Source organism: Phyllobates terribilis, unplaced genomic scaffold (genome assembly GCF_046119375.1).
Source record: "Phyllobates terribilis strain yellow unplaced genomic scaffold, ASM4611937v1 Scaffold_4__5_contigs__length_816908805, whole genome shotgun sequence".
Lineage (NCBI taxonomy): Eukaryota > Metazoa > Chordata > Amphibia > Anura > Dendrobatidae > Phyllobates > Phyllobates terribilis.
In genome coordinates, this window is record NW_027362764.1 from 581,502,331 (window position 1) to 581,527,618 (window position 25,288).

At 42.3% G+C, this 25,288-nt stretch overlaps 1 protein-coding gene across 2 annotated transcripts in view; it reads right to left on the reverse strand.

Annotated features, from left to right (window-relative positions):
- ABHD3 (abhydrolase domain containing 3, phospholipase) overlaps positions 1–25,288 on the reverse strand; it is a 67,376-nt gene that overhangs the window by 24,131 nt on the left and 17,957 nt on the right. For both annotated transcript variants that reach the window (XM_073679145.1, XM_073679144.1), the window contains exon 3: positions 3,145–3,327. In XM_073679145.1, coding sequence (XP_073535246.1) covers positions 3,145–3,327 — 183 coding nt within the window. The remainder of the gene's footprint in view (positions 1–3,144; positions 3,328–25,288) is intronic.

A 25,288-nucleotide genomic window follows, 5' to 3' on the forward strand; every position in this document is an offset into this window, starting at 1 on the left:
ATAAACTTGATGTATTTGTCAATAAAAAACATATGAAATACCTCTAATTGTACTTCAGTAACCATAGAAACATCTAACTTAGGCCACGACCCCACTATCAGTATTTGGTCAGTAGTTTTTCTCAGGAGTGGGAGCCAAAACCAGGAGTGGGTGATAAATGCAGAATTGGTGACTTGCTTCTATTATACCTTTTCTCTGATTGTTCCTCACCTGGTTTTGGCTTCCACTCCTGAGAAAAAATACTGACTGAATACTGATAGTGGGGCCGTGGCCTTATAGATCTAAAAACACTGAAGCAGCAAACATTTTGAAAACCAAAATTTGTGTCACTCTCAAAACTTTTGGCCGTAACTGCACAATACAATCAAGCTTCTTTAACATTGTAAACTTACTTATTTTTCATGTATGTAATTCCTATAATTACCCTTTCCAGTTGTATGTACTATGCTACTAAGGCTTGTTACATTTAATCTCGTTCTGACACTCGGCTAATTAATATTTATAAATAATGATCATCCTTGGAGCTTAGACGTATTTGAGGAGTCAATTTGAAATTGGACCTAAAAACAAACAAAAATGGTGCTGAGAGGTGGGCATCCATTTACATCAGACAAACTCATACATCTGAGTGGAAGAGGAACCTGAAATACCGAGTAATGAAGCTAAAGGAATACTAAACCTAGAACTGAGTGACAAAAGTACATAGTAGATAATCTTGTTCCCACACTTGTCAGTCTGTGGGACTCGCTACATGTACCTGAAACTGTCTTAAATAAATCCTGCAGAGAACACAGTGGCAGATCTACTGCTGATCTGTTCCATTTTCCTCTGAAGAATAGCTGAGTTGACTGTGCTTAGTCAAGAGAGTGCTAATAATATTTTTGGCAGGGCATGTGGGGGAGGCTCCTGCTGCAGCAAGTTCTCCTACAGACAGTCTTAGGACAGTGACTAACTGGAGAAAGGACATAAGGGATCTCCTAAGAGCGTAGATAAAATGCTCTGTTTACTTGTCCGTATTAATTGCAATTTGAGACAAAAGAGGATCAAAAGAAAAGGAGGAAGAGCTGGAATATTTTTTGTTAATTTTCTATGTTTTATTATCCTTTAAAGGGAACCAGACATGTAAAAAAACACTTAAGCTGCAGATATGGGGTTAATATACAGGTTAATAGTGTTGTAAAGCTATGCAGCAGCCGTACTGAAAGCCAGGCTACTGGGAGGAAATTAACTTTATTCCTCCTGGCAGCCTCCGGCTTTCAGTCATAGAAGCGCGGCTCCAGTCACCGCTCAGTATACAGTGAGCGGAGGCTGTTAACGTCGGCTCAGTACTGATGCATTGCTGAGCCGGCTGTCTGTCAGTGCCGTGAAGCGGTTACATCGGACGCTCACTATGTACTGAGCGGTGACTGAAGCTGCACCTCTATGACTAATAACCAGCAGGCTGCCTTGAGGAATAAAGTTAATTTCTACCCAGTAGCCGAGCTGTCAGCACGGTGGCCGCACAGCTTTAAAACGCTATTAACCTGCAGGTTAACCCCATAACTGAAGGTTAATAGCATTTTTTGACATGAGAGGTTCCCTTTAAATACTCTATCTGATATTCAATATAACGCACTAATTTTAGTGAATATATTTTGACATTTAATTGAATTACACTTTATAGTTTTAATCCTTAACGATAGAGCTCTGACAGCAGAAGATAAACTCAGGCTTTATTCAAATGCATTTTTCTGATCACTTAACAGAAGCATCCAAATGTTCTAGACGTTTTTTATAAACTCTGTTACTCGTATTTAAAGAAATCGCAGAATATATCATCAAATAACAGAATAACCGTGTATTGTGAAAAACTTTCTGCTGAGTGGATTTTAGAAGCATATCTTCCACTTAGAAAGTAACTGGGATGACTGGACATTATTTTACTGCCATGATTCAGTGCTTGATCTTGTGATGGTGGCCAGGAGAAATGCAAAGTTGAAAGCATCACTGCACCATCTGCTGTGTGCGTGAAATGTTCATTACGCCAAATTGTATTCCCTGTTTTACTTAATTAAGGAACCTCTTTTAATATACTCCATACACATTAAATGTGACCAGAAACAAAACTTTGGTGAGCTTCGGTCATGGGAACAAATTCAGACATAAACAGAAATAGAAAGGTTTATTTTTGTAATAATGTTGAACTAAACAAAGCAGAAAATGCTGAAGACACAATATTATAATATGAATGCTTACACTATGTGGACAAAACAGTGATGAAAAGCGATATGGTCCATTCTGGTGAAGAGACCGGCAGCCGGTCTGGACTTGTACCATGAATGTCAGTCTCATAAAACTAAGCCTAAGGCTGGGTCTAGATGCCATGTGTCATCAGTACAGCACCAATTTTTTTAATATCAACAATTAAAAAATTATAAGGCCAAATATTGTATCCTATCTTAATAATTACAGTAACTGGGTGCTTTATAGATGATGTCCATATGGCATCCATTTTCTGTATGTACCCAATGAGTTTAATTGCCGTTTCTGATCCGAAAAAACAGATCGGAGTGGTGAGCACTGCGATTTCTGGTCCATGTGTAAAAACATTCATATACACCTGTCTCATTAGCCCTAAGTCTCTAGATTTATGATTTTAAGGCTAATGAGCATGTTTTTGTAGATAACCACTTGAAACAAATTGATGCGCATTGTCCAGACACAGTTTCAGCGTTCACGCAGCCTCCATAGTGCCAAAATAAGATGCTGACACAAGATGGTTTGTGCAATTTCTTTATTGATGCACCAGTTAAAAGGTGTAGAGAAGCAGTGCCTGGTTTCAAAACTCTTTAGGATAGTTATTTAGCTAGGAATTGAGGTGGATTAATATAGTTCATTGAGATCTTCTATATGTCAACCTCTCCTCTGTTCTTTCTCAGGTTAGTTAGACCTCTGAATGTTGAAGGATTTAGGAAGAGATAGTGGAGAATATTTTAATTGGCTTCTTGGAAAGTAGCAAACATAATGGCTGCCATGTGTAAGGTAAGAGCCCCAGCCTCATCATATCGACAATGGCCATCTAGTTCATCTACCAGGTTATTAGGTTGCAAGTAAGAATAGCTCCTAAAACAGTCTGCATTTACATTCTGCATTATTGAGCATTACCTGTATCCAAGCGATTCGCTGTGCTTAATCATATGAAGAATATAGGATTCCCGACTTGTTCCTGTGAGACCCGGCAATAAAAGGATTGTAGGTCTTGTGCCGGCATCAGGGTAAAGTGTATTATCATCATTACTAAACCAGTCCAGTGAAATCTGCCCTCCATCTGCTGTTCTAATAAGCTCGCTGTAAGGCACAATAGAAAATGTACACTTATAATTAGATTTCTGCTAAGAAGCTGTAATGATAACAACATAGATTTTAGCCCACAAAAGGCTGTTTATGAGTAATCTCAGAAGGAAACGACAGCGCATGTCCAATAGGGCAGACAAATAAGAAAAGTGACCAGAGAAACTGAACAGATTTGTTTCGACCTTGTGACATAAGTATAAAAAATGTCTCCCAATGGGGGAAATTTATCAATACAATTCTGCAAGTTTTCTCCAGTTGCATTGAAACAGGTAATGTTTTGTCTAAGAAAATACCTTTAATAAATATCATCTGTATCATACAAGTATCTTGTGAAACAAATTAATGCTGTATATTAACAGCATCCAATTAAAGGGAATCTGTCAGCAGGTTTTTTCTAATTAATCTGAGAACTGCATGAACTAGGGGCTGAGACCCTGATTTCAGCGATGTGTCACTTATTAGGCTGTGTGCTGTTTCAATACAATAAATGTTTTATCAGCAGGAGTGTAACACTATAAGGCCACGGCCTACTATCAGTATTTGATCAGTATTTGGTCAGTATTTTTTCTCAGGAGTGGGAGCCAAAATCAGGAGTGGGTGATAAATGCAGAATTGGTGACTTGTTTCTATTATAACTTTTCTCTGATTGTTCCTCACCTGGTTTTGGCTCCCACTCCTGAGAAAAATACTGACTGAATACTGATAGTGGGGCTGTGGCCTTAGTGCAAAAATCACTGTTCATTTCTTCCTGGGCAATTTACAGATTTCCTGTTTATAGTCTCTTTGCTCCATTTTTGATGGTAAGTCACAACAACACGACTCCCTTTCTCTATGTATTATTACAAGGCAGCACTTATACTGGCATGATCTGTACTAGTTTATACAGAAAACCAACTAGTGGCTACTCCATGCTTCCTGCAGATAGTTACCACCCAAATCACATCAGTAATAACCTCCCTAAAGGTGAATTTATAAGGGGGACGTTGTACTTCTGATGAGTCCTTCTCTGTAGGATGTTCTAAACTTACCCAAAAAAAAGAATTCACCTAACATTCAAAGAGAAAAATCTATATAGAGTCCAAATGAAAGTATTAGCAAAACCACACGATTACTATCCTTCAAGAAAAAGGAAATGTGTTTCCGGCACCGATAGTTTTCTCTGCACCCCATAGCACAGATTACTCCTGCATTGTTCATATCTTTTATATATTTCTTATATTTATTCCTATGCTTCATCAGGAGAAAGTTTTGGTCAATATGTTATCGAATGGGGTTAAATGTGTAGCCAAAAAATCTACTACCATCGACAGCTTCATTCACCCTATTGAATATTTTGAAAACATCACGTTGTCTAAGACCTAAGAGGGTCTTATAGATGTAGTGGCTCTAAATGTTACCTTTGCCACTGTATGGTTAAAGTCTATAACATTTTCTACCAAACCTGATGTTACTTATTCTATCAGAAATTACATTAAGGCTATTTTCACACACAGCTTTTTTTGATGCGTTTTTTTTCTGCAGCAAAACTTGCTCTCTTGGCAATAAAGAAGCTGCGTCAAAAAAGCAGGTTTTCCTGAGTTTTTGGTGTGTTTTTTACAGTGTTTTTGTCCGTGTACATTTGTCTCTTGTGCACGCTGATAAAATTTAGTGCAAAAAAAAAAAAAAAACCTGATTCAACTTTCTCAGCTTTTGGCACCAAAAACGCAGCAAAACCTGATACCTGCGTTTTTGCTGCATTTTTTTGTTCAATCCATTGCTTTCTATGGGTGAAAAAACGCTGAAACAAGTGACATGCTGCATTTTGCAAAAACCAAGGTATTTGACAAAATACTGAGGACATAAAAAACAAGCTGTGTGCATGAGATTTCTGAAAGCTCATAGACTTTGCTAGTATTGTAAAATGCAGGTAAAAATTTGCATAAAAAAAACACAAAAATACACTGAAAAAAACGCAACGTGTCAACAAAGCTTGTGACGCACATTGTCTATATAGCTATGTGTAAACACTGTTATGACATTATAAAGGTTGTAAAAGCCGCCCCTTAAAAAAGAATTGTGGAACATATATCTGATTCTGTTACTTATATTACACATCTTAAACGTTTAATATCAGACCCTCCCAAAGATTTTTTTAGAAAAACATAAAGGTAAAGTCTCCTCTTTAAAGAAGCATTCCCATCAAAGTTTTTATCCTCTCAATATACTGCAGTCATCATATTATATGGCACGGTGTACTTACAATTGCTCATTTTGCCCTTCTACCCAGATAATTCTTCTCTTTTCTCTGCTCTATGTAGAAACAGGAAGTCTTTTTTCCCTGCATGACTCATCCTCCTTTTCATCGCCTGACCTGAGCTGCTCCCTCCTCCCCCCAATCAGGGGAAGAGAGATAAAATTGTAGTCCTAATATTGACTCATACAGGGAAAATTGACCTCCTATTTCTACATAGAGTTTAGAAGGATTCAGCTAGTCAGTTTTTAATCACGTGATCTCATAGACCTAAAGGGAAAGAGAAGAATTATCTAGATAGAAAGGCAAAATGAGGAATTGTAAGTACACAGTGCTATATAATACGTTGATTGCAATATATTAAGAGGATAAAAAATATGATGAGAGGAGAAGTGCTTCTTTAAAAGTGATTGGTATGACGAATACTAAAAAACGCATTAGTGGGGGTGATTGGAAAAAGCAGTTCTGTAACATACCTGGCGGCGTCCTTGCATAGTGGTCCATCTCCCACTGTGCAAGAGCGCGCACTTGATCTCCAGTCCAGTCTGCTAGCCTGGCTTCCCTCCATGCTGTCTGCTTGCCTCTGTGTCTGCTGCTTAAGGGCGGCGCCCGATCACTTCCTGCTTTTTGTACCTGCTGCAGACACACCCCTTGTGCGTCCTCAGCCTATTGCTGTCTGTCACCTGGTATTTAACCCAGCTGCTCCAATGAATCCCTGCCTGAGCATTGTGTTTCATTCAGTGTGGTCTTTCACTCTGAATGTGCCAGGTCCCCTTCTGTGTTCTCTTGTCTGCCTATCCTGGAGGCTGTATTTCCAGGCCTGTCTGAACACGCTCCTTGCCTGTTCGTCTCGCCTTCTAGGGGCCGCATACCTAGACCCGCTCCTGTATCTTGTCTGTCCTGTCTGAACACGCTCCTAGCCTGTTCCTCCCGCCTTCTAGGGCCTGCATTCCTAGACCCGCTCCTGTATCTAGTCTGTCCTGTCTGAACACGCTCCTGGCCTGTTCCTCCCGCCTTCTAGGGGCTGCATTCCTAGACCCGCTCCTGTATCTTGCTACTGTGTCTGTTCTTGTCTGCATACTCTTCTAGACTGTTTTCCCGTGATTCTCTATGTCCGTACCTTTCCTTTTTCTGCAGAGTCTGAACTCGTACCTTACTCCTGCTCATTGTCACTGTACTCCCGTTTGTGAGTTTGTGGTCCACTCGCTACTTCACTGCAAGTACCCTGTGGGTATCTGGTTCTGCCTTTCCCTTCCTGTCTGTTCCGTGTGAACAGAGCCCTGTCCCCCCTGCTCTGCCTTGCTCACCGCTCCGGCGGTTCTAGCCTGCTCTGCCTTTGCTCACCGCTCCGGCGGTTCTAGCCTGCTCTGCCTTTGCTCACCGCTCCAGGCAGCCTCGTCCTGCTCTACTCTTGCTCACCGCTCCAGGCGGCCTCGTCCTGCTCTACTCTTGCTCACCGCTCCAGGCGGCCTCCTCCTGCTCTACTCTTGCTCACCACTCCAGGCGGCCTCGTCCTGCTCTACTCTCGCTCACCGCTCCAGGCGGCCTCGTCCTGCTCTACTCTCGCTCACCGCTCCAGGCGGCCTCGTCCTGCTCTACTCTCACTCACCGCTCTAGGCGGTCTCGTCCTGCCCTGCTCTCGCTCACCTCTCTGGGCGGCCTCACTCTACTGTGTTTGTCCGCCACATCTGTGGTTCTGTTCCTGAGTCCCAGTGTGTACTGGGTCCTATCCCGCCTGTGTTCCTACCTGCTAGCGCCTCCCTGTCTGCACTCTAGCCGTGCTTGCCTGTACCCACCTTCCTGCATACCCGCCTGCCTGCATACCAGTCGTGCCTGCCTATACCCACCAGTCTGTGTGCCAGCCTAACCAGTCTGTTCCTGTATTCCCCTGTGTGGGTCAACAGCCATGTCCAGGGTCTGTCCTGGAGTAGCACCTGGTCCCTCTGCTCGGTTCCTCCTTGGTGCACTGGCGTCGTATGCCGTCGTGCGACCCTGGTCGGATCGGGTGAATACCTAGTTACGCCCCTCCAGGCATTCGCTCTCCGGCACGGTCCAGTGGAATCACACGCACACGCTGCTCAGCCCGGGCGTGTGCATTACAAGTTCTATATTGGATCCTTATACTGAACACACATATCCCTACAGGGCTAAATTACAAAGACCTTATGTGTTTTCATTAGTTATATAATATCCTTTTTTCTTTTTATACTTCTCGGCATTTTTTCTATCTACTTAACAGCATTTACTTGCATTTGTGACATTATTCCTTTCTGTGCGGGGCCTACATATACACAATTACATTGCTGTTATTAAGAACCCATAATGGGTCTGAAACGCGTAGGAAAATGCGCTTCACTTTTATTGTTCTGTGTATCTTTTTTAAGACAAAGAAATTAGCTGTGATTTTTACTCTTATATCAGTGCTGAATTACAACACTTTCAGCTTCATCTCCAAATTTATTGTATTCACCTGGGATCCGGCCCTGCAATCTGTGTGCCGTCGGGAACACAGTCCACAGTCATAAATCTTTCATTAAGTGCTGAGATGACCATTCTCTTCTATTTGGTGATATCCAGTAAAATGAATGCAACTGCCTATGCACTGTGCAATTATTGCTGCTATCGACCCCCCAAAATGTCATGATACCATCTATGTGCAGTACAATTATTGGTGCCACTCATTCTCGGAGCAATTAATGGCATCGCTCACCCCAGCTATAATTCTTTCTGAACACGGTACCACCAATACATTTCATGCCACTCATCCCTGGTACAATTAATGGCAATTAGCACACTCAGTAAAGTTTACGCAGACACACACAATACAGTTAATCAACAAAAGTTGTCATAAACACTTGATCAGTGAAAGTCTAACACTGGGGTGCCTGGTATAGCATTGCAATCTCCACGTATCACCTGCGTATATGGGAATGCACAGAAATGCTGCTGTCTCATAAAAAATAAGTGTTAAAGCCTATTCACGCACTCTAAGTTTTTCATGATTTTTATTCTGTTTTTTTCAAAAACTGTGACAGAGAAGAAGAGATGTTAATCTTAATAATGTGTGAATAAGTCCTAATAATGATTTTTATTAGGTAGAACTGAGACGACACATATATACACACCCATACAAACATGCAAATACATGTAGTCATATGGACATAGTTAAAAAGCAGCTACTTCCGCAGTTCTTCCTTTACGTACCAGAGAGTCATTCTCTTTACCTGACTGTCTAGTCACATTTTGGGAGGAAATGATGGAGCTTTGCAGTATAATCCGGTTGTGGCACCCTCACTATCCTATCGCGATAAAGCTTCTTACACTGGAGACTGCCCTGTAACCAATGAACTGTTGCTCATAACTCCTATGTTACATGTACTGTGGAATGAAAATCGCTGCACCACACTGGTGCCGATCCACCACAGCATGTATCAAGCATTGGTGTCAGCTAGTTATATTTAACTCTGAAACACTGTGGCATTTCAGAGAAAAATATACTTTAAAAACTGAGCCACACAGTAGGCTGGTTGGACAGACGGGTCCCCTGCGGCTTTTCCCATCTCGCTGTCCTGGACTGACAGTTCTCTCCCTATACAGGCACACATAGAGGGAACTGTCACTCAAGGGTAGCAGGCAGGGAGAAGCAGGCTGGGAACCCGCCTGTCCCACTGAATTGTCAAATCAATAGGTTGTAAAGAACCTAAAAAAAAAAAAAAAAACCTTATCCAAAAGTCTGCAAAACCATTTTTGAGAAAAACTCCTCTGATTGATAATTCTCCCAAAAAGGAATGTTTCTTGAAACTGTTTCCCCTTGAAAAAGTGAGTTTTTGCACCCCACAAAAATTCTGTGTGCACATGGCCTTATTTATACTATAGCCTATATATCCTTTAATACTATACTTAGATCATTGCTTAGTAATAATAACAGTAGTAATATATAAAGGGAATCTGTCACTAGGTTTCTGATTTTTAATCTGAGAGCAGCATGATGAGGGGTAGAGAGCCTGATCCCAGTGATGTATCTATTAGTGGACAGCTTGATGTAGTTTTGCCAAAATCCTTTTTTTCTCTGCTGTAGATGTAGCAGTGCTATGAATGCGGAGCTGTGTATAACTTCTGACTGGCAGCTTTCTGTGCAAACTGTGCATTGTCAGCAAGCTGCCAATCACTGATGTGGGCAGGGATACTTAGATTAGCTGGACTGCCTGGCATGAGACACCTAGTCCTGCAGTGATAATCTCCTGCTGATAAAACACTGATTGAATTGAAAACACCAGAACGCTGCTGAGCAAGTGACACATCCCTGAAATCAGGGTCTCTGCCTCATAATCATGCTGCGCTCAGATTACACAGCAAAAAAACCTGCTGCCAGATTCCCTTTAAACTATGGCATCTCATTTAGCATTTCCTGACAATTATATGCATTTGGAATACCCAGAACTCTTATATAAAAGTTTCCCGAGATCATATTAAACTAGGGCACATCAGCATGCATAAGTAAGAGTGTGCCCATGTAACTCCAAAAACATGAAAAAAAAACAGAGAAACTAGGAGTTTCTTGTACAAAAATATAACAAAATCTTTATTAAATACACATGTATACATATTAGCAAGAAGACAATATGGATAAAAGCAGTGTGCATAAAGAGCAGTGTCAGGAACCCCCCCCCCCCAGAACAAACAAACTGGTCATAGGTTATCTGTGATTGTATACTAGGTATGGGCCGGGAAAAGCAGAATATTTAAGGCTAATCATAACAGGTTAATCTAGGTAGTGTGTATAAAGCAAGTAATAGGAATATAAGCACACAGTGTGCCTGCTAAAATCCAAACTCCCAGGGCCACCATCAACACATATATAAGTGCCAGAGTATTGTACCACAAAGCCTAAGGCTGGGTGCCCACGTAGCGTTTTTCAAGCGTTTATGCTGCGGAATTTCCGCAGCGGAAACGCTTGTAAAACGCTAGGTAATCCGCACCCCATGGTCCCCAAGGGGATTCCGCATGTTCTATGCACATGCTGCGGATTTTTCCGCAGCGTTTATGCTGCGTACAAAAATCCGCAGCATGTCATTTAATTTTGCGGAAGCGCAGCGGAACTCCCGCCATTGACTTGCATTGAAACGCATAGAAAAAGCGACTGTACATTTGTACAAGCGGCTTCTATGCGTCTCTATGTGCGGATGGTACCCAGTTCTGGAGGAGAGGAGACTCTCATCCAGACCTGGGTACCATTGTACCTGTAAAAAAAGAATAAAATAACAAATAAAGTTTATACTCACCTGTCCGAAGGCTTTTCTCTGAATGCCGGCATCGCTTGAGGACCTGCGGTGATGTCACAGTCATGTGACCGCAGGCCCTTCACCGCTCTGTCTCGCGATATGCCGGCAGCCGGGAACCAGACAGGAACGAGCGCTGCAGCCACGCCGGGCCTCGGGGGTGAGTATAGCTTTATTTGTTTTAATTTTTACGGTTCACACTGTATAAATCCATGCCGTTTGCATGGATTTATACAGTGTGACCTAGTTGTCAAGCACTTTCCAAGTGATGCTATCGCCTGGAAAGCGCTTGTCAATCTGCATGCGGAAACACATGTGGATACGCATGTGAATCTGCATGTATTCTGCAGGAAAAACGCATGCACAATCTGCATGCGTTTTTTCTGCCAAGGAGATGCAGAAATGCTGCAGAAATTTTCTGCTTCATTTCTGCATCGTGGGCACATAGCCTAAGACCGCTTACCCTAATTGTAGTGTCCCAAAGACCCTCAGACCGGTAGCTGGGGTGGATCGTCGTCTTCCCAACGCACGTTTCACGTTGCCTGTGCTTTGCTTTCTCAAGGGAGAAAGGGTTTTCCTGACACTGCTCTTTATGCACACTGCTTTTATCCATATTGTCTTCTTGCTAATATGTATACATGTGTATTTAATAAAGATTTTGTTATAGTTTTGTACAAGAAACTCCTAGTTTCTCTGTTTTTTTTTCATACCCAGAACTCTGTTGCATGCTGCACTAATAATGGGGGCACTTTTTGTAATTACGTAAGAAACTGCATTTATATATATTAGAAGCTGATATTATTCCCTATACAGTAGTACATGTCATCTTCTGCTGCATCACACAACTAATAAATGATTCATGTGAACATTTCCCAAGCTTAGTCCTCAGCATGAGGTATCCATGGAGAGCACGTCCCCGTGAAAACCCTCATTCCTAGCTATTATTTATTCATTATCAGTTATGGATATGCAGCTGCCATCTTCTGCATCATTTTACAGAAAATGTGTTTGGTCATAACTCCCCAACCCCTAAGTGGAATATACAAATTAAACTGCGTAAAGGGGTCTTCCCATAATCAAATAGTGATGCTATGAATCCGATTGGTTGGCCCCCCTATCATAAGAAGAGAGGTCCCATGTCCCCCATTTGTATGAAGCGGCGGATGCACGCTGCAGCATCATTCAGAGTCTGTAGGACTGATTTAGATAGTACAGGACTTGGCTACACAAAGAATTTATCACCAATCAATGAGCGCTTCAAATATCACTGCACCATGTATGCAAAGAAATGGTACTAGTGTCATCAATGTTTTGGATCTGATTTTCATCAGTGCTTGATCCGTGTGTCAATTTTTACCATCAGTGATTTTCACGTATGGATAAATAAATGACAAAGCTTCTCCTATACATTCCAATGTTAATCATGGACAGCACACGGGTGGCACACAGATGTCATCTGTGTGTTGTATGTGATTTTCATGGACCTATAGATTTGTATGGGTGATAAAAAAAAATCGGACTTGTCTCTGATTTTTTTGTGGTCACATGGTCCGCAAAAATACCAGACCTGTGAACAGCCCCATAGGCTTTAATGGGTACTTGTTCTATTTCTTAAAACTACGGCTAGAGCGCGTATGTGAAAAATGGACATCTGAAAAAGATCTTATACAGTCATGGCCGAAAGTGTTGGCACCCTTGAAATTGTTTCAGAAAATGAAGTATTTCTCCCAGAAAATTATTGCAATTACACATGTTTAGTTATACCCATGTTTATTTTCTTTGTGTGTTTTGGAACAAAACAAGAATAAAAAACTGAGAAATAAAGGCAAATTTGACACAATTTCACACAAAACCTCAAAAATGGGCAGGACAAAATTGTTGGCATGTTTCCAAAAAATATGGGCAAACAACTTTGTTTCAAGCATGTGATGCTCGTTCAAACTCATCTGTGGCAAGTAACAGGTGTGGGCAATATGAAAATCACACCTGAAACCAGATAAAAAGGGGAGAATTTGAGTACATTTTTGCATTGTGTGTCTGTGTGTGCTACATTGAGCTTGGGTAACAGAAAGAGGAGAAGGGATCACTTTTGTCCATGACTATGTATGACCACCTTTAGTTGATGAACTTACAGAAAGTCTAGAATATCTAGAATTTCTGATGGTTTTGTTTAACAAAAAAGCAAACAAAAAAACAACCAACCAAACATAATGCCTATGGAACGCTAGATCTAAAAATTGCACAAGTTTTATATTGTAAATGCCATTTCTGTAATCACATCCTGTGCTTAGTTATGGAATATTCTCTATGGAGGTTTCAGACATTATTTAGGGATTTTAGTCGCTAAATATAATCATAAAGCTGTAGAAAAATAAAAAATGCATAGCTAAAATAACACCTCGGACATGATAAATATTGGAGACAGGAAAAACAGATTGTGGATTAAACAGGGAGAGGGTAAAACCAAGGTCAGCAAGTGATTAAATCTTCATTTAACAGGGTAAAAAAAGGAGACAGTTAGCCTGGATGTGGTCACAGAAGTCACAACCTATAGGGCAATGTCTGTAGGTTATTTGTAGAGGACCTGTCTTCAGGCCAAAAGTGGCCGTTTTTGCTCTTATTTTATTCCCACTGCTCCCCAGACTACTCAATTTGTTGTTTTATTTTATATCCTCCACATGGCTCCAGAGATATGGGCCTTTTTATTGAGTGATAATTTTTATGAACTTTATAAACGGGCGGTGCTCACAGGATTCTCTGCGGGCGTGTTTTTAGGCTGCTCTGCATTATTACCTTCTGGACAAGGCCTTCTTGGTAAAGACCATAAAAATTAGCACTAAATAAAATCTAAGGAACTCTAATTGTACCTGCAATCTCATCAGAGGCTTTAGCAGGACATTAGTATTAGGATCGTAATATAATCAGACGATAAATCGTGTGTCCAGTTATTCATACAAACGTTCTGATGTCACGGGTTTACCGCTACAGAGAGGAGCCAGAAGACTGTGCCGTCTGATTTCTCCTACTCCTGCACTTCTCCTTCATATTAAATGGTGCAGGTTTCTTCTAGCAGTGCAGGGGTTAATCTGCTCAGTTGTGAGCTCCTGGAAGCTTACCTGCATTAAGGTTCTCAGCTGTTCACTGTTGGCCACTTCCTTCTCCTATATATACTGGACTATGGCAAGCAGGCATTGCCAGAGTTAGCTCCATTGCAGTACGGTTCAGGAGTTGGTGGAGTGTTGTTGTTTGAGGAGGTGTTTGGTGTATTTATCTAAGACTGTTGCTTGGTTTTGGTTTTGTGCAAATCTTCACCTTCTCAGGTTTTCCCCCATTCTACACTCCCTGGTGTTTTCCTCTGTTGTTTGTGTGTGCATATTTGTATGATTGGTATTCTCCTATATCCCTTTTCGTATTACCTTGTTAGTCTGGTTGGTGTATTGCCATACACTACTACTCCCCTCATCCCTGGTTGGGTGGAGGGAACAGACTGAGAGCGGATTCAGGAACTCAGCAAGGTACGTGGCCCCGGCAGCTTCACCATTAGAAGTAATCCGGGGAACAGAGCGTCAAAAGGAGACGCGCCGCGGCTACAGTGTGCGCGCTATTAGGGAGAATGAATGATCACTGCTCCCCACGCACGACTATTCTGGCACAACAGATCACTGTTATTCCAGCACAGCCGATCACTGTGTGAGGGCGCATGGCAGTAACGCCATGCTCGGCTCACACAGGGTGAACCATGTCGCAGCAGAGGGACACAGCGCTGGAGGAGAGAGGAGGTGAGTATGATTGTTTATTTTTTTTTGTGTGCAGAGTGACGGGGATCCAAGCATACCAAGATGAAGAGGGCCATACATACAGGGATGAAGGGTGCCAAGCATACCAGGATGAGGGGGGGGCCATACATACATGGATGATGGGTGCCATACATACCAGGAATAGGTATGAGGGGGGCCATACATACAGAGATAAAGGGTGCCATACTTACCAGGAGCCGCGCTGCAGGCACAGTGTGCCGGCTATTAATGAAAATTAATATTCACTGGTCCCCGGGGACCAGTGAATATTCATTTTCTTTAGTAGCGGGCACAGTATAGGCTTCAGAAGGCGGCTGCTGCCTCCTGTGCCCTGCTACTCCGCTTCTGTCTCTCCCCCCTCTTACTCCACCACCCACAGCCACAGTATTTATGTATATCGGACTATAAGACGCACCCCCCCTTTCCTCCAAAATTTTGGAGGAATAAAGTGTGTCTTATAGTCCGAAAAATACAGTATACATACAGTACAGACCAAAAGTTTGGACACACCTTCTCATTTAAAGATTTTTCTGTATTTTCATGACTATGAAAATTGTACATTCACACTGAAGGCATCAAAACTATGAATTAACACATGTGGAATTATATACTTAACAAAAAAGTGTGAAACAACTGAAAATATGTCTTCTATTCTAGGTTCTTCAAAGTAGCCACCTTTTGCTTCGATGACTGCTTTGCACACTCTTGGCATTCTCTTGATGAGCTTCAAGAGGTAGTCACCGGAAATGGTTTTCACTTCACAGGTGTGCCCTGTCAGGTTTAATAAGTGGGATTTCTTGCCTTATAAATAGGGTTGGGACCATCAGTTGTGTTGAGCAGAAGTCTGGTGGATACACAGCTGATAGTCCTACTGAATAGACTGTTAGAATTTGTATTATGGCATTATGTTTTATGGTATTATGTTCCCCATTGAAGAAACAAGTGTTATTGTAATGTGAACTGTGATGTACAATGTGAATTGTAACTTGTGTTAATGACATTAGTATTGTGAATTGCTGACAGTAGGGATAGCAAGAGTTAATGGTTGAGACTATCCCAGAGTGGGAGAGGCTAAGCCAAAGGGATGAGAGACAGTTCCGGGCCAGGGAGGCAGAAAGGGTCCAGAGTGCATAGAGAAAGGACGTAAGGTTCAACGTTAACAGTGCCGCATTCTTGGGTGTTCCTAAAGTGAGAGGAGACCAAGAGAAAGATGATCCGGAGCACTAAAGAGGAAAGGTGATTGAGAGACAGTGATTTTCTGGAGACGGGTCCTGGGAGAAGCAGTAAGGCCTAGAGTTTATAACTCCTGAAAGTAACGGGCCTAGACAGGACAAAGTACGCAAGACGAAAAGAGTGTCCCGGGCAGAAGTTCCAGATCGTCAGCATTAGACAAACTAAGTATCGGCCATACTGGCACCATAGCTCCCCTAAGGGGAAAGAAGACGCGGAACCGTGGGTTGAGTAAAGGACCCTTGCTAAGCTGAACTGTAGTGTCAAGCTGGGTTGTGGTGAAGTAGTGGGAAACAGTGAATGCTGAAGACAGGTAAAGAGGGTATAGAAGAAAGAATAAAAACTGTGTGGAAAATGCTCCATGTTGTGAAGAAAACGTTTGTAATGTTGTGTGCCTGATCTCCTGTACATATTCCCTACCAAGTTCCCATTCAGTAAAAATTTTATTCTTGAATGGTGATCTCCCTCATTAAACTGTGAAACATCTGGTCCTGGCAAACCAGCATCAATGGTTACATGTGGCCTGCACGGGCATAGTGCCCTAACAGCACAAGTCCACACACCCAGCCAGCACCCCCAACTTCATGTGGCGTGCCGGTGCGTAACAGATGAGTACCTTGCCCGCGGCTATCGCTCCAAGCCACGTTACAATCATATGTACAAAAGTGCTGGTCAGTGTATTCGGAAAGCTGCACTAAGGCTGTGTGCCCGCGATGCGTTTTTTAAGCGTTTCCGCAGTGGCAAAAACGCTGCAGAAACGCTTAAAAAACGCATGGTAGAAGGCCTGCCATGTTCCCCAATGATAATCCGCATGTGCTGTGCGCATGCTGCGGAAATTTCCGCTGCGGATTATCATTGCGGAAAAAAACGCAGCACTACCAATTATTTTGCGGAAGTGCTGCGTTTTCTCCGCCATTGACTTGCATTGGAACGCATGGATTCCGCATCACTATATATATAGATGCGCATTCCATGCGTTCCAATGTGCGGATGGTACCCAGGTCTAGAGGAGAGGAGACTCTCCTCCGGACCCGGGTACAATAGAAACTGTGAAAAAAATAAAAAATAAATATTATACTTACCTTCTGGCGGCCTCCGGTGTGCTTGTCTTCGCTTGCCGGCAGCTCGCGATGGACTGGAGGACCTGCGCTGACGTCATAGTCATGTGACGGGTCACGCGATGCTGACGTCGGCAGGTCCTTCAGTGTACCGCGATCTGCCGACAAGGGAGAACGGAGGGAAGCAAGACTCTGGGGGCCATCGGAAGGTAAGTATAGATTTTTTATTTTTAAACATTCTTTACGGTCACACTATATATATCCATGCCGGTTGCATGGATTTATATAGTGTGACCAAGTTGACAAGCACTTTCCAAGTGATGCTAAAATTGCTTGGAAAGCGATTATCAACCCGCATGCGGAAATGCATGTGAAGAACGCTTCACATCCGCATGTCCCTGGCAGGAAAATCGCATGTACAATCCGCATGTACAATCCGCATGTACAATCCGCATGCGTTTTTTCTGCCAGGGGAGATGCAGAAATGCTCAGGAAAAATCCGGAGCATTTCTGCATCGTGGGCACATAGCCTAACAGGAGAAAGTGGACGACCTCTTTAAGTATCAGTTCTGCTCTTCCTACTATAAATGCATGTTAACGCTGATTTGTAAACCACCAGATATTGGGCCAAGCTTTGAAGAATAAAATCTGCATTATATCCTCTAACTTGCATTTTTTCCTGCAGGATGGTCACAGATTTCACATGTAAAATCTAACCTAGGTAGCTAAACTTCTGTAAAGGTGGCCATATGTAATGAATAATACATAATGAGTGAATGATCATTTCACAGATGCAATTAAACACTTTTAGTCCATATTGGCTGTTTCAATTAGCTGCTATCAGCTCCAGCGAAACAATGCACGAGGTGGAACACAGCAGCCCTGTACATCGTTTAGTGGCCGCTGCTGGACACTGCGTCTTTTATCCCATTCACTAGAATGAGATAAGCTGCAGTACCTGGTAGCAGCCGAGCAATCAGCGCTGGCGTCACTGTCCCCGCCTCCTGTCGAATTGAACATGAAGAGGAAGTCCGGGCTGCAGCTGATCTCTGACTTCCTCTTCATATTCAATTTTTATGAAGGAGGGGACAGTGACGTCAGCGCTGATTCTACGCCGGGGTCACATGTCACAACAACCGCCCGAGAGCCCCAGTGCTTGTCTTAAAAGTGGACAACCGCTTTAAAATCTGGCTTTTTTATGGCTGTCTGAAACTGGCCTCCACACTACAGCTGTTGGGTAAACAAATGAAAAAAAAAACTGTGATCCATTGTCTTTTTTCACAGAAAACCTTTTTTTTCTTAATATATAAATGATCTGTTCAGGGCTACGGGCCGGAAACTGATCTTCGTGGGAATTAGCCCCGAAGCTTATTTTACATGAGCAGGGGAGTTACCAGTGTGAGACATGTAAATCAGGAGAGTAGACTGTCAGTCATTACGTGTCTCACACTGGTTACATTCCCTGTCATTTATAATAAGCTCTGGAGGCAGATTCTCAGGGAGATCTGTGTCCGGCCCATAGATCTTAACAGCTCATTTACATATTAAGAAAAACACGGATTTCTTGGGAAAAAGACATTGTATCATACGGTAGGTCTCAAGGTATCATTATATTCAGCTTCCTATGACCTACATGCCCATATAGACGGCTTAGGAGGGATGATCCTACTGATAGATTCCCTTTAATAGACATGGCTCATGCAACTGAAACTCTTAGAGCAGCTGCAATGTAATGGGATGTGCAGCCTAATTACATAACATTCATATAGAATGCAAAAAGTCATTAACCAATAGTAATAATTGCAAAACAAAGTTTGTCTTTTTCCTACAATGAGACATCAATCTTTACGTACCTCAACTACACCAACAGCAGTGATCATAAAATACACTTTTTATTAGCTCAGATTACATTACACATGCTCCATAGAAAGGAATTTTCAGCTGTATTATAGGGACGAGTCATTTTAATAAAACTACCAAGTATGATCAGTTGTATTATAGGGAAACAAACAAGTCATTTTAATTGCGTAAAATAAAACTACCACGTATGACAGCCTCATTGGTCACTGCATGAATAGAGACATTAGTAAAGCAATGTTTCATGAGAGGTTCATATGTCACTAAACAGTGTGTTCACACAGTAATTAATGCCACTGTTCACACAGCTATAAAGGCAGTAGCTGGGTAATTGCTTACATGATATAGAAATGGAGATAACTGAAATAACCTTCATGGGAAATAACACATACGATGCCTCTAAAGGTGATCTTATTGCTGTAAAATGTGATGTTCTTTAAACACAGAGAACAGGTTAACATAATAATAATGTTTATTTTTATATATATTATTACATATTCTGCAGCACTTTACAATTCTAGGGGACTTGTACAAACAAGATAAGACATCACAGAATAACACATACTTCAATGCATACCAAGAGGAGTGAGAGCCCTGCTCCTAAGATTACAATCTATGAGGAAATAGGGGAGACACAAAAGGTAAAAAGTGCTTGTATTGTAAGGTCTGGCCATCAGTATAATAAATAGGGGCATTCAAATAATGCTGCAAGAGCCAGTCACCAGCCACTATCAGTACAAATAAAGATATAAAGGGCTACTGAGTGCGTGGAAGATAGGACAGGTGATAGTTAGATTAGTGAGGGGAGGTAATAGGCTAGTCTAAAGAAATGTGTTTTTAGGACATGCTTGAAACTGGATACTGGGAATTAACCAGATTGCCTGAGGTAGTCTATTCCATAAAACTAGTGCAGCACGAGAGAAATCCTGGAGACGGGTAGTGGTAGGGTTGGATTATAGAGGATGTTAGTCTTAGGTCATTAGCGGAATGGAGAAAACAGGTAGGATGGTAGACAGATTAGGGAGATGTAGGGTGGTGCAGAGCTGTGGAGAGCTTTGTGGGTGAGAGTGATAAGTTTAAATTAGATTCTGTAGCGGATGGGTAACCAGTGCAATGGCTAGCACATGGTGGTGGCATCAGTGTAGCGGCTGGAGAGGAATATGATTCTGGCTGCTGCATTAATGATAGATTGGAGAAGGGAGAATTTAGTAAGAGACCATTGACATGGAATGTTATTAGGATTTCAACATAACGGAAACACATTGCATCCAAGATGGTTGTTAATATTTGCATTGTCTTTTGCTTATGTATATTTCATGCTATTTTGAATTTTATACTTAAAAAAAAAAAAGAGGGAGACCGATTAGTAGAAAGTTGAACTAGTCCAGACAACAACGAATAGGAGCAACAATAAGAGTTTTTGCAGACACAAAGGTAAGGAAAGGTCAAATACCAATAATCCGTCACCAGGAGGTTTGTCAGACCACTATATTGTGTCAAAATCCAACCTAATGGGTAATTTATAATTCTGCAATTCTCAGTGCACATAACCATAGTAAATCTAATATCCACAGGTGGAGGATTAAAGAATCTAGGACTGATTCAAGAATTCAATGTCTAAAAGTTTCAGACCTTGATGAAGCGCCCACTGGTACATGAAACATGAACTTCTACTTTCCGGTCTGCGGCTGATGTACATGACTGCTGAAGCTTCTTGTTATCAAACATGTGAATCAGCTCTGTACATAAGTGTATGATTACAAAAGGACTAGTTCAAATGAGCGCATTAAATGTCTGTCTGCTGTCAGTATGCAAAACGGACAGCACTGGACAGCACACTGACCAGCACAAGTCAGTGTCATAGTTCACACGAGCAATTTAACTCGCGAGCTGATACAATTATTAACATAGACAATTGTATTTGGCCTTTTATTATCAAATTATTGATGTAAAAACTGGATGTCATATGCATGTCATGCAGATATAACATTTTTGGAGCGTAAATTTGTCTGGAATAGTAATTGCCTTGACGCATTTGGAGACATGAATAAATAGCAGAAACCCACCACAAGTGACTCCATTTTGGAAACTAGACCCCTCAAGGAATTCATCTAGGGGTGTACTGAGCATTTATAACCTACAGGTAATTCTCAAAATTTACATTAGATGTGAAAACGAAAAAATATATATTTTTCACTAAAATACTGTTTTAGCACCAAATTTATAATTTCCTCAAGGAGTAACAGTAGAAAAAGGACCCCATAATTTGTTATGCAATTTTAACTGAATGTGGCAGTACCCCATATGTGGTTTTACACTACTATTTGAGCACACGGCAGGGATCGGATGGGAAGGAGCGCTACTTGGCTTTTAAAACACAGATTAATAATAATCTTTATTTTTATATAGCGCTAACATATTCTGCAGTGCTTTACATACATTATCATTGCTGTCCCCATCGGGGCTCACAATCTAGATTCCCTATCAGTATGTCTTTTGAGTGTGGGAGGAAACCAGAGAACCTGGAGGAAACCCACGCAAACACAGGGAGAACATACAAACTCCTTGCAGATGTTGTCCTTGGTGGGATTTGAACCCAGGACCCCAGCACTGCAAGGCTGCAGTGCTAACCACTGCGCCACCGTGCCACCTGTTTTAATAGGTTGTGGGCTCTGTTAACCAAGCTCCTGAGGTGCCAGAGCAGCAGAAACCCCAAGTGACCCCGTATTGGAAACTTCACTGCCTAAGGAATTCATATAGGGGTTTAGTGAGTATTTTGAACCCACAGATGCATCACAGATTTTTATAACATTGGAATGTAGAAATATAACATTTTAGTGGTTAAAATGTAGTTTTTGTATTTGCTGCAAATTTGTCAGGTACACAAGAGTAAATAGGTGAAACTGGACCCCATAATTTCTTGCACAATTTCTACCAAACGCGGTGATGCCCCATATGTTGTCAGAAACTATTGTTAGGCCACACGTCAGTGGTGAGGAGGAAAGAGCACTATTTGGCTTTTGGATACAGATTTTGCTAGAATAGTTTGTGGGTGTCATTTGTGGAGCCCTTTAGGTGCCAGAACAGCAGAAAACCCCCAAAAGTGATCCCATTGTAGAAATTGCACCTCTCAATGAATTAATCTATAGCTGCAGTGACTATTTTATAACATCCATGCCATGCTTTATTTTGGAGAATTGAAAATATACCAGTTTAGTGCCCATACATTGTGCCCCCATTTATTGTAGCACCCCCATATATTGTAGCGCCCCCATACATTGCGCCCAGCCTGTGTTTCTGGCGACACGCACCCTGTAAATTGTCAAGTGTGCTCTCCCTGCTACAGTAATGCCAAACATGTGACCGCTTACTGCGGTTTAGGTACAGTAGGGCTCAGGAGGGTGGGATTTGGGAGCGCAGATTTCACTGGATTTTATTTGAGGGGATAAGAGCCGTGTCTCTTTTCCAGAGTCTTTGTTCTACCAGTAGTGTGGGGACTCCCTATATTTCCAGTGACAGATGACAGACCTGAGTGGGGGCTGATTTTGTGCGGGATAAGTTAGGGTTTTTATTGGTAACATTTTGGGGTACATAACATTTTTTGATCGCTTCCAGTATAAAGCTGGGATCACATTTTTGTGTTCTACGCTGAGTGCTTACATCGGGGGTTTCCGAGTAAATTTCACAAAAATGCAATTCAGACGAAACTCCCAACCATAATGAGGCAGATGGAAACACTTTGGATTCCATTTGGCATCTGTTCCGGTGGTATCCATCTTCTTAGGTGTGACAACACAGCATTTAATGCCAGACGTATAGGTCAAGAGACATAGACTATTGTTCATATGAGCCTGAATGTGGACTCTTGAATTCATGAATGTCTGCTGTTTACCTCTTATATCAGCATCTACAGTTTGTTGTACTGCTATTCTTGGACGACAGGGGTGCAGGGTCATTAAACAATCGATGTTTGCTAATATGTTGATTACCCATTGTATAAGTCCATGTAGCTTGTTGACTTGCAAACAGTGGACAAACTATGCAGATTGATTAAAACTTGAACAATGAGAGGTGACCTTCTCCCACCTTCCCTCTGACCTGTGGATGATGGCCTGAACCACAGATGTGGGCATAAAAGCGATCCCTATCCTTCTGCAAGAGGAGACTCTACAGAACAGCAGCCAGGACACCATGGTTCCATCAAGAGGGACACCTAGTTTACATTCTACAGGATGCCAGCCTAAGGGACCATGGCTAGAGCTGGAAGAATACAGATCTGCTCCATTGACCATCACTGAACCCATGGAAACGTTCAGGGAAGCCAGATGTCACGGGTGTGTCAGACAGTCGTTCTGGATCCAACTGTAGAAGGTTGTTCTGCTTGGCTCTGCAGGCACCTTCTTGATCTTTTCATCTCTGTAGTGTAGTGATATCCTTCTACCTCTAGGACCTAGCAGTGACCTCCACCTTCAGCTGCTAATTGATACACCCTAGCTGGATGTTTAAATATCTTCAGTTTCTCCAGAGAGTCACCGGTGATAGCTCTATTTTCCTCTGTCCAGGCTTGAAGTACTAGTAGTTGGCTAGTGTCTTCTTGGAGTTCCCTTGGAGGATAGTTGGCGTGATCTCTCTGGTGTCTTCTCAAGCTAAGTGTTTCCCTTGTCTGTTTACCTGTTTGACCTTAGTTGCAGTGGGGGCTGACTAGTGCTCACCCTGCCCCCTCCCTAACTAGGGCCTATCGCTAGGGGGAGTCAGTGATTAGGTTTCCTGCTCAGCGATAGGTGCGGATACTATTTAGGGATGTTAGGGGAGCCAGGGAGTTGTCAGATCTGCCTACGGGTCTCCACTCCCCCTTTCCCTAGTGTTTGGGCTTTCTCCCCCTCTTCTCGTTGTTGTGCACTTAGTCTTTCCCTCACCTTGCGTGACACCAGGTTGGGACCCTCCGGTCACCTGGCTCCATGCAGAAGTTTGGGGAAGCCAGATTGGGACCCTCCGGTCACCTGGCCCCATGGAGATGTTCAGAGAAGCCAGGGTGAGACCCTTGGGTCACCTGACTCCATGGAGATGTTCAGAGAAGCAAGGTTGGGACCCTCTGGTCACGTACCTCAATGGACTGTCAGCTTAACCCTAGAACGCATGACCATAAAAATCTACACTTTCACATACCTGGGGCCTTTTAGGCCCGTGTGCAAATAATAAATAAATGACCAACTGGAAATGACAAACAACTATATACTGTACCTGAGGAATACCTAGAGTTTCAAAATTCTAACTAAAGAAATCTTGCAGAAAATAGAAAACAATTAACAGGGCGGGCCTGCGAGGCCCCAGGTATGCGTTCTAGGGTTAATAAGCTTGTTGTAACCTCCTCTCTGTGGGTGCTCGCCAAAAGCGGTGTACCATTGGTGGGGGTAGTTGGCCCTGGGAGCCCTGAAGTCGCAGCTGCTCTAATCCCGGCGAGTCAGCGGAAGGGTGAGACTCCGTAATTTGCACTATCTTGGGTATTTGCTGGGACTATTCTATATGTTATTGTCTGTTGGTGGTTAAATAAAGTATTGCCACACTGTTTTACCCTCACCCTGTGTTGTCTGAGTAGTATTATGCCCATAGTAGAGAGTGGGCGTTCAGTGGGATGAGCCATGGTACATGTAGTCTCGGGTCAGCAGATGAGAGCACCAACTGACCCCCGTGTCTCCACATTAGGCTCTCACAGTGTGTCAACCACACAATAAAAAGATGCCTAAAATGATGGGACACCGCCGGAACAGAGACCTGTTGGGAGTCAAAAATGACTCCATCTGCCTCATTATAGTGAGTGGTTCCTTCGGGGTTTTGTCTGAATCGTGGTTTTGGGGATTTAGACAGAACCCCCAATGAAAGTGCTCAACGGAGAGCACAGGATAAATGGACCCGAGACTTGTTTTATTTTTTGTGTGGTGGAACACATAGCCAGCAAAGCAAGAATATTTCTTATTTTTATTTTTACACCATTCCTCATGCCATATAAGTGATTAGACGGCCTTATTCTTCGGGTCGGTGCAATTCCAGCTTACCAGATTTATATACAGTGGTATGAAAAAGTGTTTGCCCCTTCCTGATTTCTTATTCTTTTGCATGTTTGTCAAACTTAAATGTGTCAGATCACAAAACAAATTTAAATATTTTAGACAAAGATAACACAAGTAAATACATAAATGCAGTTTTTAACTGAAGGTCTTTATTAATAAGGGACAAAGAAATCCAAACCTTCAGGGCCCTGTGTGAAAAGGTGATTGCCCTCCCTTAAAACATAAATTAACTGGTTTATCACATCTTTGGGAAGCTGAGTTCAATCTCCCTAGCCACACACAGGTCTGATTACTGGCACACCTGTTCACCTGCCACACTTAAATAGGACCTGCCTGACAAAGTGAAGTAGACCAAAAGAATCTCAAAAGATAGACATCATGCTGTGATCCTTAGAAATTCAGGAACAAATGAGAAACAAAGTAATTGAGATCTATC